Source organism: Lontra canadensis, unplaced genomic scaffold, assembly GCF_010015895.1.
Source record: "Lontra canadensis isolate GAN:19392208 unplaced genomic scaffold, GSC_riverotter_1.0 scaffold36, whole genome shotgun sequence".
Taxonomy (NCBI): domain Eukaryota; kingdom Metazoa; phylum Chordata; class Mammalia; order Carnivora; family Mustelidae; genus Lontra; species Lontra canadensis.
The window spans coordinates 13,809,778-13,826,945 of record NW_022631030.1 but is presented as its reverse complement, the minus strand read 5'-3'; the positions used below and the strand labels follow the sequence as shown (position 1 = coordinate 13,826,945).

Below are 17,168 nucleotides of genomic sequence, written 5' to 3'. Positions count from 1 at the left end.
AAAAAAAAAAAAACAAACCACATAGCAAATTTTAACTGAAAGACATCAGTAGAAATACCTGGAGGACCCTATTGTTATCATTTTCTTGTTTTTTTATCATTACCCTGAGACCTCTCTGTTTATATGGAAATATTCCAAACCCATAACAGCTTAATGAAAAGCACTTTTTAAATTTGGAACCTAGTCAAAGACTTATTGTTATATTTTTTAAATTTGTTGAAAGCTTTTATGAAAGTCTGGTTTCCCTGATGATTTACTCTCTCAGAAACCTTTAGTTCCATAGGCGTATTTTCCCCAATTAAAACTGTGTTTATTTTACTTCCTTGTGGAGTTAAAAATAATATTTTCATCCTCAGACTCCGCCCTCACTCGTGGGTTTCCAGTAGCTCTTTAGCCTGGGGCAGAGGGGCACTCTAGGATGGTGCCCAGGGTTGGCCAATGGAGGGAGTTCAGGCTGGGCAGACCCACACCTGGGCAGGTTACGTCTGCCTTGTGAAATGGAGGGCAACGCTGCCTTAGCCTCCTCAGGGTTGAGATGGAGAGCAAATCAATGGCATCTGCCAGGGCACTTGGATCACCTTGCTAGGCAAGGTTATAGTATTATTTAAGCGTCCCATTTACAGTTTTTCTCAGTGTTACCAATTTGTTGTGAATTTTCAAAATTGAGAAACTTATGTGACAGATTATTTAGGCTTCCTCTTTTCAGCAAGAATTGGGAATTTGTGCTGAAATTTCTAGAATTTTGTTATTCGTCCATTGCTGCTTCCGCCACCAGTTCCCATTCATCTGAGTCCAGTGTTTTTTTGTCCTTTCTTCTGAGTTCGAAAACTGTTTTGTCCAGAGATCAGTTAAATGTGAAATTTCTACTTGCCATTGCAAATGAGTGAGCATAATAGTAGCCCTTTATTTTCATTTCACTGGCCTAATTTTGTAGCTTTCCAAATTTCGTATTACATCTCGGTCACAAAGTGGTTAGCTGCTGTTTGGGGCACTCCTTTGTGATTCTGTACTATTGTTTTCTGAATTGTGAGGATACATGTTTTATTTATTTTGAGAGAGAGAAAGAGCATGCGTGTGAGTGGGGGCAGGGACAGAGGGAGAGAGAGAGCTCAGGCAGGCTCCACGCTGGAGCAGAATCTAACATGGGGCTTGATCTCACAACTCTGAGATCATGACCTGAACTGAAATCAAGAGACAGATGCTTATCTGACTGAGACCCCCAGGTGCCCCAAAGATACAGGTTTTTTTTTTTTTTTTTTTTTTTTGTCAGAGACAGAGGGAGAGAGAGCGAGCGAGCACAGGCAGACAGAGAGGCAGGCAGAAGCAGAGGGAGAAGCAGGCTCCCTACCGAGCAAGGAGCCTGATGTGGGACTCGATCCCAGGACGCTGGGATCATGACCTGAGCCGAAGGCAGCCGCTTAACCAACTGAGCCACCCAGGCGTCCCAAAGATACAGGTTTTAAACAACTTCATTTGGGGGCGCCTAGGTGGCTCAGTGGGTGGCCTCTGCCTTCAGCTCAGGTCATGGTCCCAGCATCCTGGGATTGAGCCCTGCATCCGGCTCTCTGCTCAGCGGGGAGCCTGCTTCCTCCTCTCTCTCTCTCTCTCTCTCTCTGCCTATTTGTGATCTCTGCCTGTCAATTAAATAAATAAAATCATTAAAAAAAAAACACAAAAAACCAACTTCATTTGGTTGTTGTGACATTAAATGAATGAGCATTTCTAAGTGTTAATTGCTTAGACCAGTGACTGGCACACAGAAGGCATTCAACACGTGTTAGCTGTCCACATAGCTTGTCCCCATGATCAGCCCGTGCACACCGCTGTTCCTTGGCCACACCCAAGGGGGCTGTGGCAGAACCAGAAGGCAGTGGTTAACTGTAGATGCCCCTGTGGCTGGTGGGATAGGGGGTTTCCCAGTCCTTACATTAAAAAAGTATGGTGTAAGACCCAAGACGAATCAGGTCAGGAGTCAGAGATCCAAGAAATAAATCCAGAACCAGAGCCTGGGAGTTTATGAGCTAGGAAATTAGGAGATGGGGCAAAAAGGAGCAGTTCAAATAGGTCCACGGAGTGGCTTGTGCTGACTGGGCCTTTGACAGGAAAGTGAACTGGACTAAGGTCTTCCTTTGTACCCTCTCACCTGGCCACCCTGCTCTCCCTAAAAAAAACGGTCTTGGAGGTCCCTTAGGTCAGGCAGGTTATTTGTACCAAAGAAGTGGCAAGAATGAGACTGAGGTTTGCCTGGACATGGGCAGGAATAGCATCACTGCTAGGACGCCTGGTGGGGGCTCAGATGGTTAAGCGTCTGAGTCAGGCTCAGGTCATGATCTCAGGGTCTTGGTGAAGGGTGGTGAGGTCAGGAGCAGACGGCCAAGAAAGAATTCTTAAGATGTCTCTGGTGCAGAAAGGTGATTTTGTTACAGTTCAGAACACTATGCCTGGGTGGAAAGAGAAGCTTCACTGGGGTTGTGAGGAAGGGCTGAGTATATACTGTGGGGCTGCGGTAGGGAAGGACGAAGGGAGGTGTCCAAAGGGACTTTCATATGCTAAAGAAGTACTGGAGGACTGGCTTTTATGAAGCTACGGTTGTTTTTCCCTCTAGGGAAGCGCCAACAGAAAGATAGTTGGAAGTTTCCTGGAGGAGTATCACAGATCCCACCCTGGAGCAGGGGCTGGGGTGGGGCTGGGGGTGGGAGTCAGCTGGTGCTTTCCTTCGCCTCTGCCAGCCTTCTGCTCCCTCATCACTGGGCTCGAGCCCCAGGTCTCCTCGGGCTCCCTGCCCAGTGGGGAGTCTGCTTCTCCCTCTCCCTTTGCCGCTTCCCCCTGCTCCTGTGCTCGCACGCGCTCTCTCTCTCTCTTGCTCTCTCAAATCGCAGACCAGTCAATCGGTCAGTCTTTGGGGAGAGAAAAAAGCAATCGCGGCTATTTATTGTTCACCTGCGGTGGGCCTTGGGCCGACTGGCTGTCAGGGACTCCCGACAGGGGTGAGTCGGAGGTCAGCCCCTTTGACCTGAGCTGGGAATGATGGCTGCACTCGGGTGCAGGTTCACTGCGGCTGGGCAGAGGCAGGCCCCGTGGAGGGCAGGGTTCATCTTGAAGGGGAGGAGTAGGGGCCCTGAGTGATGGGCTTTCTTCATGGTCTGCATGGAAAAGGGCACCAGCCAAGTCCCAGGTCCACCCTGGCAGCACTGAGTTTCCACCTTGGCCATCTATGCCATATTTTAATTTTTATTTTTATTTGTTTTTGTGGTAAAATATACATAAAGTCTACCGTTTAACCATTTTAAGTGTACATTCAATGGCAGTAAGTACATTCACAGTGTTGTACAACCATCACCATTATTGATTTTCAGAACTTTTTCATCATTCTAGTTACTTTACCCGTTAAATAATAACGGGCTCAGGCCCCGGGAACTTCCATTCTACTTCCTGTGTCTGTTCGTAGGATTACTCTAGGTTTCTTTGGAAGAGGAGGGCTGCAATAGCTGTCCTTTTGTGCCTGGTTTATTTCACTTCGCTTCATGTTTTTAAGGTCCCTCCACTTGAGAGCGTCTGCCAGAATTTACTTCCTTTTTATTTTTTTTAAAAAATTTTTATTATTTTTAAAGTACTTTATTTATTTGACACAGAGAGAGATGGTGAGAGAGGGAACACAAGCAGGGGGAGTGGGAGAGGGAGAAGCAGGCTTCCTGCTGAGCAGGGAGCCCAATGCGGGGATGGATTCCAGGACCCTGGGATCCTGACCTGAGCGGAAGGCAGATGCTTAACGACTGCCTCTATTTTATTTTATTTTTTAATAATGTTTATTTTTATTTCAATTTCCTTCCTTTTTAAAGCCGAGTAATATTTCATTCTTTGTGTAGACCACATTGCATTTATCCTTTCATCTGTTGATGGCATCTATGGCATTTTTTAGAGCAGTGTTCTGGGCACGTAATCAGGATCTCATTTGTCTCTCAAGGTCATTGTCCCTACTAGTCGGAGAATGGTGGGAGCCTATCAGGTGTCTCCTCCCCCAGCCCAGACTGTAAATGCTGAGTTTCTTTTACCTTAGGAAATCTTTATCAGGGAATAATCTCCTGTTCTGCTTTCACTACGAATTCTTATCCTGTTACCTCAGAACAATCAGATTCTTTTTTTTCCCTCCTGGACTTTTCTGTCTTCTCTGCCCCACTCCCCTGCCTACTTTGTTGTTTAGTTATTTCTTCTGAGACTTCTCTTCACCTCCACCCTGTTATTTCCTTTGTGCTCCTGCCTGCTTTCCACCAAGTCTCCTCTGGGATACTTTGATTTTCTTCTGTATCCTCGTTGCTTTCCTCTTGTCTTTTTTCCTGGCCTTTCTTATTCCCTTCCCTTTTTCCCCTAGTTAGTTTCTTCTTGCTGTACCATTTTTAATTTATGGCTCAAAATTCACTCCAATGATTATTTCTCTTATTTAACTTCTAAAGTGTTTACCATAGTCAAGTGTTCTAAGCATTTTGCAAATATTAACTCACTTAATCCTCTTTACACCTCTATGAAGAAGATCGTATTCCTGTTGCCATGTTACACTGGATGACACTGAGCCACGGAGAGGCTAGGTAATTTGTACAGGGTTAACCGTTTGTGAAGGGTGGAGCCAGGACTGAAAGCCAGAGGAATGGCTTTGGCTTCAGGGCCCTGACCCGCTTCCCTGCCCTGAATGCAGCTCTTTCTAGCTCAAGGGCAGAGGGGGTGTTGTAGTTCAAGGTCAAGTTAAACATAAAAAATGCTTGTCCCACCAAGCTCTAAACATTTAGAAGTGCTATATCTGGAAGTCTCATTGTAGCTGGTGCCTAGGGCTATAAGAGCAGCTGAGTCTGGGGGTCCCAAACAGATGGGTTCCACTGCTGGCTGCTGACAAAATCCAAAGGCAGAGAAGCAAGTGGTGGGGAAACAAGAATTTATTTCAGTGAGTCCAACACGGGGAAGACGGCAGATTAGCATCTCAAAGACTGTCTCCAAAGTGCTGAAAATAGTTCAGGTTTATATAAGAAAGATGTGGGGCAAAGGTGGGTGGCTAAGTGCAGGTGGGCAGTGACGGTCAGGTCAGTCATTGTCTTGGGGTCAGTCTTGTGGGGTCTTGCTGGCTCAGGGCAGTCCTTACTGCTTGAGGGGTGTAATTTTGTTTGTGGGGTCTTCTGCCTGAGCCTAGAGACTTGCTGGAATGAAGAACCCAACAGAAAGCTTAAGGTCAAAATGGAGGCAGCCAAAGTCCTTTTTCATTGTCTTATATATTCACAGGAGTCTTTATTTACCTTTTATTTTATTCTCTTTAAATCTGTACTTTTTTCAAGTACCATGATTTTAAAATTATCGTTTACTTTTTTTTTAAAGATTTTTATTTATTTGACAGATCACAAGTAGGCAGAGAGGCAGGCGGAGAGAGAGAGGAGGAGGAGGCAGGCTCCCCGCTGAGCAGAGAGCCTGATGTGAGGCTCCATCCCAGGACCCTGGGATCATGAACCGAGCCCAAGGCAGAGGCTTTAACCACTGAGCCACGCAGACGCCCCATTATCATTTAATTTTTAATTATAGATTAAGAACTGAAAAGATCTATAAAATTGAATTATAGATATAGAACTGAAAAGCAGTTTGATGAAGTTATTATGTAAAGAGGTCACTGATTTTCCTTAAAACATTAAGTTTTATTTTCTAGCTTTGTTTAATCACTGACTCATAACAGGTGGTTCCTTAAGTTTTTATTTCAGCTAAATTTATTTTATTTCAATTGAATTATTAGTAAATATACTTTTTTATTATCCAGGGAATCAAAATATAGTGTGCAACATAACTTTAAAGGAAATATACAAAGCATTATCCACCAATTTAAATTCTTAGCGTTTGGAGTATAATCCATGCCTACATTGTTTCTGTCTTGTACTCATCTTTACTGGGATGGTTTAGCTGGGAAGTCAAGGACAATAAACTTAAAGGAAAAAGAGGAAAGCTAAGACAAACAGCTTTAGGCAATGTAAGAAATTCTGCTTTAAAGCATGTAAATCCTTTCCACTGTCAACCCAGTGTGGTGGAGGGGTGAGAGCGCTGACAAGTCTCAGGCCTGACTTCTGTGCTGTCTTCTTTACTTGCTGTGTGACTTGAAGTGATTCGCTTTCTCTCTCTGGTTGGTGACTTTGTCATGTATAAAATAGAACTTGCTCCAGATGACTGGTTCTCAACAGCAACCCCCCCCCCCATAGTGTTCTACAGCTGCACCAAGGTGTTCTTTTATTTAAATAAAAATATAGAATTTTTTTTATCACCTGAAATGTCATTAACCCTTTGTTGCTATTGCTGCCAATCATCTTAGCCAGGGCCAGGAGGTGGCAACTGAACAAGTGGCCAGAAAAAAAAAAAAAAGTGGAAAACTTGGGAATATCTAGTCTGCTCAATTTGATAGTTTTTGAGAAAATTATAAAGTGAGGTTGGATGTGATTTTTTTGTATAGCTCACATAATGGAGTTATTGGTGCCGAATCATAACACAGGGGAAGTGTTTGCAGTTGGCGGGATGAGAAGCAGTGTAGAATAGTGGCCCAACACGCGGACTCCGCAGCCAGGTCGCTCAGGCGGGGACCACAGCTCTGTGACTGACTGACGAGCTCAGTTTCCCGGACAAGTCGCTGAACCTCCCCTCTCTCTGTTGCTCACCTGTGCAGTGCAGGTAATGAGTAACGAACCTACTTCATAGGTTATTGTGAGAATGAAATGAATCAGTGCATCCGAAAGTATTTAGAACATGCCTAGCACATAGTAAGTACTTTACAAATATCAGCTATCATTATTCTGTGGTATGAATGAATCTATTAATACTTAATTGTACTCGGCAAAGAACATTGATTTCTGGGGCTGTCTCCAACACATATTTGAGAACCACGAGCCTGGAATTTCTCTTCTTGTTCTGAAATATTGTTATTCCATGTTCTAGAATTGGATTCCCTATAATCTTTTTTTTTTTTTTAAGATTTTATTTATTTATGTGAGAGAGAGAGCGAGAGAGCATGAGTGGCGATGAAGGGCAGAGGAAAATGGAGATGCAGACTCTCTCACTGAGTGGGGAGCCAGACATGGGGCTCGATCACAGGATCCTGGGATCATGACCTGAGCCGAAGGCAGACGATTATCCGACTGAGCCACCCAGGTGCCCCTAAAGCAGCATTTTATACGGAAATTGTATTTATAGCTCAAGCTGTTTTCTGGGGTATGCACCTACCTTCGAAGGCAGATCTGGGCCTTGTTTTCTACCTCTATGTGCAGGTGATGAAGGGAGAGCTTGTCAACGTTAAATCCTGGGTGGTTTTAGAGGAGTGGCTTCCTTCAGCACTGTAGGCCCAGGGGTGGTGGGAACCAGGCTGGTGGATGATGAGGGCTATGGCTCAGGGGCGGGCAGTGTGTTGGGAACTGCAGGAACCAGGAGGAGGGCAGGCATTTGGGGAGTCTGGGTGGCTGAATTAAGGAGTTTTCACCATCTTGTGTTTCTTTATTTGTTAATGGTATTCTAAAAATTTTAGAGCTGTGGCTGGGTGGTATTTCACATCCTGATTGCTAAATGTGTCTTGCAAACTTTCCTATGAGTAGAGCGATGTGTGTCTTGCAAACTTTCTGTGTAGAGCGAACCGGATTGAACTGGCTGGAAAAGTCTGCATTTATCTTTCCTTCTTCCTTCCTCTTACTTTCCAGCTCTGTCACTCTTCTGATGCAGGTGTCACTTGGAGTGACCTGGGAAGTGGGCTGTCCATCTCCCCAACCAGGCTGCGAGTTCTGCAGGAGCAGGGTTTTTACTCACTTTTTTGCGTATCTGATGTTCACAAAGCCTGAAAAAAATGGCTACCATTTCTTGAATATTCATCATTACGCTATGTGATCCCAAGTATTACCAGGTTTTACTGAATCTGAGATAGTGGTAAGATACACAATTGCTTTATGTATTGTTACAGAAGAAAAAGCCTTGCCAGTTAAACTCTGATACAAGTGCTTTTGCCACTTAGAATTTTTACTATATACTTCTTGAAAGAGCTCTTTTGGTTTTATTTAGACATAGGTTTTTATCACATCACCCTATGCACACATAAAAGGGAAAATGTAAGTGAAATAAATCGATTAAGGTATTCCCCAAATTTTATCACTTTCAGAGTCTGACTCTTCAGGATCACTTTTGACTCAGAGTCATTGACTTATTTCTGTGCCACCAAGAGTGTTGGTGATGCAGTGTTTCTTGGAGCACCTGGGTGGCTTCAGTTCGTCTTTGGCCCAGGTCATGATCTCAGGGTCTTGGGATCAAGCCCCACACTGGGCTTCTTGCTCAGTGGGAAGTCTGCTCCTCCCTCTCCCTTTCCCCTTCCCTACGCCTCCCTAGTGCTCTCTCTCTGTCTCAAATAAATGAATCTTAAAAAAAAAAAAAAAAAAGAGTGTTGGTGTTTCAGTGTCTCTTAAAAGAGGTCATGCTGCTGTCTCCAAGAATCCCCTCCAAGCAGCTACTATCTATTCTGGGAGTTTTGATCCTGGTGTTTTTTCACTCGACCTGTGGCAGGCTAGTCTTTCCCCGTATCTCGTTAATGACAGTACATACTGCAGCTTCCTCCGTATCACTGTCTTCCATACCCAGGTCCTTTGCTTGTTAAGGTTATTTTCCCAGTGATGGATATTTGCTTCCCTAATCAGATTTATGCTCAACTGCTGTTTGCATGCCTTTCACTTCTAATGCCAAATTATAGTGTAATCTCCTTGAAGATGTTTAAAATGGCAGTTAGACTCAGGGTGTCCAGTGTTGACAATATGCATGACTCAGTGAAGCAAGGACAAAACTAATAAATGGCTGTGCGCAAGGTCACACACAACAGGCAGTGGCATCCACGTCCTGACTGACACCTTGAGGACAGCAACCACAGGACACCACAGTTATAAAATAGATTCCTAGTTCAGAAATGTTAAAATGTGAAAAAAAATGCATTATAGGCCTGACAAAATACAGATTGTTAATTCTAACGACATCCATGCTGGGCAGATAATTTGGATTTTCAGAAAAGGAGATTGGAGATTAGTGTGTTTCTTACTAACATCATAGCTGTGAAGCACATGGTAGATTTGGGAGAGTAGAATCCAGATTTGTCTGATTCTAAAGGTCATACTGCCATCTATACAACATTATCCCAGAAAAAATAGACTGGAAGCTTCAAGGAAGCAAGGATTTTTTTTTTTTTTTTTTAATACTGATTTTTTTAGGACCTAGAACATCCTGGCATATACTAAGTACTTAATAAATATTTGTTGAATAAAGCCCTTAAAGAGAAGATAGAAATGCAGTCATGTCCTTCTTTTCCTAGAAATGAAGTCTGTAACATTTTGGACAAGGGGTAAAAGCAGGGAGGATGGGTGACCGTTTTCTAGACAAGCGGCAGTTTGTGGTTCACCTGTTCTTTGTTCTTCCAGGTCTTAGAAGAGGCAAAACAGTGAGGAGTCGGAGGACGTCTGTGTGTGGCTGAGAGAGTGTGTCAGCACTAGCCTGTCAGACAGCACTAGGGTAGTTTCTCGCCTCTTCTTCCTCATCTCCTGTAAATCAAGATCAGCAGGACTCTGAATTGTGCAGTTAAAAATAAACAAAAAAGGAAGCCAATCTGATAAGCCTTACCATAAAGGAAGCTTGGGCACAGGGCATTTTTATGTGATCAGTTGCTAGGTTTTAAACAATATGAAATGTTTCGAAAATTCTGACGTGCTGATAGCTCATCTGTAAAATACAAAAGTTGACATATTTGAATACTACTTTGTGCTAGATCTTGTGCCTAGAATTTCTCCATATCTCAGGTAGTCCCTACAGTAACTCTGGGAGGTAATTACTGTCTCCATTTTCTATGATGGTATTGAGGACTCAGAGAATAAGTTATACACCAGTGAGCGGTGGGAGCCCGTCTGGGAGCCGGGGTGTTTAGCGGAGATTCTGCAGATTTGCTTCTGTTCTCTACGCCTCCTCCCTAAGCTTAAGGCAGAACTAGACTTTAGAAACCACTTTATACTCTTTTTTAAAATTATTTTTTAATTTATTTATTTGAGAGAGCACAGAGAGGGACAGAGAGGGGAGAGAAAGGGAGAGAATCCCAAGCAGACCATGCCAGGAGCTGGACATGCGGCTCGATCTCACAACCCTGAGATTACGACCTGAGCTGAAACCAGGAGATGGACGCTTTACTGACTGAGCCACCCAGGCACCCACCACTCTACCCTCTTATTTTACAGCAGGGATACGGATGCTAGAGGATATAAAGTGACTTATTTAGGAGTGCCTGGGTGGCATAGTTGGTTGTGGAGGTGGGGGTAGAGAGAGAGAGAGAGAGAGCAGACTCCCTGCTGAGTGCAGATCCCCGTGTGGGGCTCCATCTCATGATCCTGAGATCATGTCCTGAGCTGAAATCAAGAGTCTTACCCTACTGCACCACCCAGGCACCCCAGTAAGGATTTTATTTTTAAGTGACTTCTATACCCATTGTGGGGCTCGAACCCACAATCCCAAGATCAAGAGTCACATTCTCTACTGACTAAACCAGCCAGGTGGCCCTTAGACTTGAGTTTTCTTGAGCAATTTATTAAATAATAAATAATTGCGGAATGTCACACTGGTGTTTTAAGTAGTTTCATAGGGAGAGAAACTCAATAGGTTTTATGACTATTTCTTCAAGAACTACCAAGTGGATAATCGGTAGCACTGCTTTGGATTCCAGACACTACCTGAATTAAGGAGTTTTCACCATCTTGGGTTTCTTTATTTGCTAATGGTATTCTAAAAATTTTAGAGCTGTGGCTGGGTGGTATTTCACATCCTGATTGCTAAATGTGTCTTGCAAACTTTCCTATGAGTAGATTAATGTTCTATTGTTTTGTTCCATGTCTGCTAAGTAGTTATCTCCTTTTTTCTTCTCTTTAATCTTGTCTTCTATGGTTTACTGGTATTTTATGCCAGATGTAGTGTCTACGTCCTTATTTGGGAAAGATTAGGAGCAGGGTATTTCAGTCTGGGGCAAATGTCCCATTCCTTCCTGTTTCTGCCTCCTTGCTCCTACTACCTTCCTTCAGGTGTCCTCTTCTCGGAGACCAGCCCTGAGCATCCAGTTGGCATTAGGTGTCCTCTTTTACCCTGGCTACTGTGATAGCTTTTTTTTTTTTTTTTTTAAGATTTTGTTTATTTATTGAGAGAGAGAGTTTGAGAGAGTGAGCAGGCGGAGGGGCAGAGGGACAAGCAGATTCCCCGTGGATCAGGGAGCCTGATGCGGGACTCATCTGAGAACCCTGGGATCATGACCTGAGAACCCTGGGATCATGACCTGAGAACCCTGAGATCATGAGACGCTTCACTGACTGAGCCACCCGGGCACCCCTGTGATAGCTTTTTAAACACTACCTACACGTTATTGAGTACTTGCCATGTGCCAGATCTAGAGTTACTTTTGTGAACACACACATTCTTTGGCCTGTAGGAACTTACAGTTGAGATGGAGAGCCAGTTGGACACAAAAATGCAATGTGATTGAATATCTTTTTTAAAAAAGCTAATATATGAGTGTTTGTTACATAACAGCCATTGTACTAAGCACCTCACATGCATTATTTCATGTCAGTCTCTCAATAAGCTTATGATCCCCATTTCCTAGAGAAGGAACAGGAATTTAGAGAACATCTGTGTTTTGTGCGAGGCCAGTTATGTTTCAGAATTGCTATCCAAATCCAGGTCCAGAGCCCAAACTCTTTTTTTTTTTTTTTTTTTTTAATGTTTTATTTATTCACTTGAGAGAGAGAGGGACAGAGAGAGCACAAGCAGGGGGCGAGACAGAGGGTGAGGGAGAAGCAGAGGCCCCGCTGAGCTGGGAGCCCAAGGCAGGGCTTCATCCCAGGACCTGGAGATCATGACCTGAGCTGAAGACAGACACTTAACAAAGACTGAGCTGCCCAGGCACCCCCAGAGCCCAGGCTCTTAACCACTGTGCTTGCTTTGGACTGACTGCTGTGTTTTCACAGGTAGCACTTCTCCCTGTGTGTCTCATATGCCCTCATGCACTAGGCACAGGGAGGTGGGTGCCACTGTTGGAGTTTGAGAACTAATAATGACCTACCAGTCAGACGGTGGCTATAAGTGATTCAACATCTTCTCTTAGAGACTTCAAAAGAATTCAAGATACTAACAAATGTAAAACGGCCTCCAAGTTATTCATCACAGTGTTGCTTGTAATAGGAAAAGACTAGAAATAACCTAAATGTTTATCCACAGGAGATTAAATAAATTAGTGTGTATGTATACACAGTGCAATGATGCAGTGGGAGGAAATGAAATATGGATAGGGAACAATGTAGAAGGTATGGTGTTTTGTAGAATAAACATGGCTCAGCAGAGATGTTACTTTTTTTTTTTAAAGATTTTATTTATTTATTTATTTATTTGACAGAGAGAGAGAGAGAGAGAGAGAGAGAGCACAAGCAGGCAGAGAGGCAGGCAGAGACAGAGAGAGAAGCAGGCTCCCCACTGAGCAAGGAGCCCGATGCGGGGCTTAATCCTAGGACCCTGAGATCATGACCCGAGCCGAAGGCAACGGCTTAACCCACTGAGCCACCCAGTTGCCCTGAGATGTTTATATGTATAGAATCAATAGTATGCTGCCATTTGTGGTGGGAGAGACAGAGTATTTATGTATGTATGTATGTATGTACGTATGTATTATGTATGTATATATGCATGCAAGTTCTGCACCCAGGCTGGGGTTTGAACTCATGACCCAGGGATCAAGAATCATGTGCTCTACCAATTGAGCCAGCCACATGGCCCTGTATTTTTGCATGTATATGTGTAGCATATCTCTGGAAGTGTAGACAAGAAATTGATAATATAGGTAGCTTCTGAAGGGTGGTTAAGGGATTCCAGGTACGGAGATTGTCCATACCTTTTTATGACTTTTGAATTTGAATTTGAAATAATAAGCACATTCCTAGAAATGAAAACAAATACAGAATGACACTTAGAGCTGTGTATGTTTCGTGAGCGTGTGGGATAAGCCTGCCTTGGTCCTTGTCCCATCCCAGTGCCTGGCATAGTATGCAGTATTTATGCACTTGAGTATTTATGCAATCAATGAACCAAGTTGAAAAAACAATCTCAAATTCCTATATAGGAAAGATACAACATCTCTTTTGTGGTATTCCTGCTAAAAAAACACATCCTGAATCTAACCATGAAGAAATATTGGACAAATTCAAATTGAGGAACAGTCTGAAAAATAAATGGCCTGTGTATTTTAAAAATGTCAAGGTCATGGATGACTAAGAAAGACTAGGAGACTGTTCCAGAGCAGAGGGGATGGAGGGATACGACAACTGGATGCACTGCATGAAATGCCAGAATGGATCCAGGACCAGAAAAAAAAGTTGAGGGGTGCCTGGGTGGCTCAGCTGTTAAGCGTCTGCCTTCTGCTCAGGTCATGGGATCAAGCCCTGCATTGGGCTCCTTGATCGGGGGAATCCTGCTTCTCCCTCTGCCACTGCCACTGCTTGTGTTCCCTCTCTCGCTGTGTCTCTCTCTGTCAAATAAATAAATAAAACCTTTAAAAAAAAAGTTGTTTCTTTCTCTATGAAGGATATTAATTAGATAGTTGGCAAAACACGAATAAGGTCTGTAAATTAGGTAACAGTACCATTTCATTGTAACTTTCTGGTTTTGTTCCTAGTAATTTGAGAAAAAGTACTGTTTTTAGGAAATAGGTACTTAGGAATTTAGTAATAAAGGGGCACGTGTCTGCAACTTACTCTCAAATAGCAAGAGGGAGAAAGAGGAAGACAATAATAAAGTAAACACGTAGAATGCTAACATTTGGTAAATCTGAAGAAATACAGGTATTATTTCTACCATTTTGTAGCTATTCTCTCAAACTATTTCAAAATTAAAAAAAATTAAAAAAAAAAAACAAAACCACTTCCTATATGGAACATCTTGTGATTTCATAATATTGAACCTTTTATGTCCTGTTGTACAATTTAGTAGTTTTCTTCATGAGTATCTTAATATTTTTGATGACATTTATTCCTAGATTTCTTAATATATTTGTTCCTCTAAAAAAATATATAATAGCTTTGTTCACGTATAACTCACATACTATGCAGCTTGCCCTGAATATCTATTTATACGTGCTTGAATAATACTCTTATGTCAGGAAGGTATCCTTTTTAAAAAATAACTAACTTCATTAGGGTGTAATTAACACATAATTAATTTTAAAAAGCTTTATTTTATTTTATTTTTAAAAATATTTTATTATTATTTGTCAGAGAGAGACACAGTGAGAGAGGGAATGCAGGTGGGGGAGTGGGAAAGGGAGAAGCTGAGCAGAGAGCTGGATGCGGGGCCCGATCCCAGGACTCTGGGATCATGACCCAAGCCGAAGGCAGATGTCCAAGGACTGAGCCACCCAGGCACCCCAAAAAGCTTTATTTATTTTAGAGAGCACACATGCATGTGACATGTAAGTGAGGGGAGGGACAGAGGGAGAGGGAGAGAGAATCTCAAGCACTCAGGCACTCTGCACTGAGCACGGGTTCCTGACAGGGGGCTGCATCCCAGGACTCTGAGATCACAACTCAAGCTGAAATCAAGAGCCTGCTGCTCAACACACTGAGCCCCCAGGTGCCCCTAATTTACACAGATTTTAATTGAATAGCTTGATGACTTTTGATACATGTATTCCCCATGTAACTACAACCCCAGTCTGGATACAAGGTATAAAACACTACCACTTATCCAGAAAGTTCCCCCATAACTCTTTGTTTATGCATTCACCTGTTGGTAGACGTGGGCGTTGTTTCCAGCATCCTCTGACAGAGAGGAGAAGAGTCAGGTGTATGTATGCAGGGTGAGTGTATGCGGGGGTGATTTGGGGATGACAATGCTGAGGTGAAGCGGGGACAGGCTCCTCAGCGGCTCAGGAGAGTCTCCTAGGCAGCCTGATGTGGCAGTTCATGTTTTCCAGAGTAAGGGCCAGACATTGGATATTGCAGTCTTTTCTTTTATTACAGTCTTTCCTTTCTTTCTTTTTTTATGAAAGATTTTATTTATTTTAGAGCGAGAGGAGGGGCAGAGGGGGCAGGGAGAGAGAATCTGCAGCAGACTCCACGCTGAGCACTGAGCCCAATGCAGGACTCCATCCCATAGCCCTGAGATCACGACCTGAGCCAGAACCAAGAGTTGGTTACTTAACTGCCTACCCTACTCAGGAGCCCCTCCAGTCCTTTCTTTCTTCTTCTTCTTCTTTTTTTTTTTAAAGATTTTATTTATTTATTTGACAGAGAGAGAGAGAGAGAGAGATCACAAGCAGGCAGAGAGGCAGGCAGAGAGAGAGGGGGAAGCAGCCTCCCTGCTGAGCAGAGAGCCTGATGCGGGGCTCCATCCCAGGACCCTGGGATCATGACCTGAGCTGAAGGCAGAGGCTTAACCCACTGAGCCACCCAGGCGCCCCTCCTGTCTTTCTTCTTTGAGTCTTATTCTGGTTCAGACGTTGGAGCATGTGCAGTCAAGGAATATGCTTCTTGGCTTATTTCCATTAATAATGGGAAAAATTCTGACTGGATCTGGGCCAGTGGTCTTCCTTACCTTTGGTGTAGTGGTGTTCTGAGCGGTTTTACCTTTCCCGTTTATGTTGCTACTTTAATGGGATGGCGGGAGGAGGTATATCAGGTGTGGCTGCTCCATTAAACAGCAAAATCTCCCATGAGTCTTAACATGTCCATGATTTATCATCATCAGAAGGGAAGATTGATTTCCTTAAAATACTGTTTTGGAAAAATAAAAGAAAAATAAATGGAAAAATCCCACCTATTTTGGAAAAGATTTCAAGATGTAGATTTAGTGTAGGTTGATGTTTATTAAGGTTTGTGATTTGTTCATTAATTGATCCTGCATTAACCAAATGGGAAACAGAATCTACATTTATATTCACCAGATTGTGGCCCAAAAAATTCAGTCTTTTCTGCCTGCCGTTTTCCTGTTTTTGTGACTTTTATTATTCTGCTGTTCATTTCGCATAGGTGGTGTAGGAAGTCAGTGTCTAAGCAAGTGTGCAGGGGACAGCTGAGCTGGGCTGTGCCACAGTCAGGCTTGGGTATGAACCCATCACTTACCTGCGTTTACTGTCTAGAAACCTTGTTCTCCTCATCAGCAGAACTCAGAGATATACCTGCAGCATTTTTTTTTCTATTTTAGTCTATGTTGTTGACCTTCAGTATTTATTCATTCATTTACTTTTTAAGTAAACTTTACCCCCAGCATGAGGCTTGAACTCATGACCCTGAGATCAATAGTCACGTGCTCTATGGACTGACCCAGCTGGGATCCCCAGATCTTTAGTATTTTTAGTGAGGGTTACACCTACCTGATGAGTGTCTAGAACATAGCAAGCATGCAATACATTGTATTATCATTACAAATAATTTCTCCATTTTCACCTTTTTGTCCAGATGTGTTATTTTTTTCCCTTTGTGGTTGAAACTGTAATTTATTAAAATGTATTCATCTGTTAAAGAACTTCGTTCACTTTCTCTTTTTCTTCAGGCACATTGCAGAGAGGTCTTTCTGTCCTTCATGAACCCGCCCGTGGTAGACAGATGACTGTCCTCTGCCCGATGCTGCTCTAGGTGCCCCGGACGGATGCGGAGCTGTCCAGCAGGGGGAAGAATGGATTCCAAAGATGAGAGCTCACACGTGTGGCCCACATCTGCAGAGCACGAAGAGAATGCCGCACAGGTGAAGAGCGGTCTTTCCAGCGTGGGGCTGGTAGCAGTATTTCAGTTGGGTCGGTTTGCTGACAGCTAAAGAAATGCCGGCTTCCCTGTAGTGGGAGTAGCTGGGAGGGAGGGGACGTGCAGGACCAGCACAGGCGGAATACGGAGGGTTTCCGAGGGTTTCGGCACTTCGGGGAGTGCTCCACCAGGATGGGTCACTATGATTTACAAGGGCTCGGGGACCACCCACAGGCTTCATTGCCACTTCTGCAACTTACCGTCATGTTTGTTTCACTGCCCGGTTTTATTTTATATTCTTAGCACTGAAAGCCTCCAACTGGAGTGTTTCTTTCATGTTACCAAGTATAAGGTTTTGATTCTTCGTGTGTAATGAAGTACAAA

At 43.4% G+C, this 17,168-nt stretch overlaps 1 protein-coding gene across 6 annotated transcripts in view; it reads left to right on the top strand.

Moving 5' to 3' along the window:
- The window catches only part of PRDM10 (PR/SET domain 10), a 96,301-nt gene that overhangs the window by 16,841 nt on the left and 62,292 nt on the right, over positions 1–17,168 (top strand). For all 6 annotated transcript variants that reach the window (XM_032868929.1, XM_032868926.1, XM_032868927.1 and 3 more), the window contains one exon: positions 16,597–16,788. In XM_032868929.1, the coding sequence (XP_032724820.1) occupies positions 16,693–16,788 (96 nt within the window). In that variant the 5' untranslated portion in view covers positions 16,597–16,692. The remainder of the gene's footprint in view (positions 1–16,596; positions 16,789–17,168) is intronic.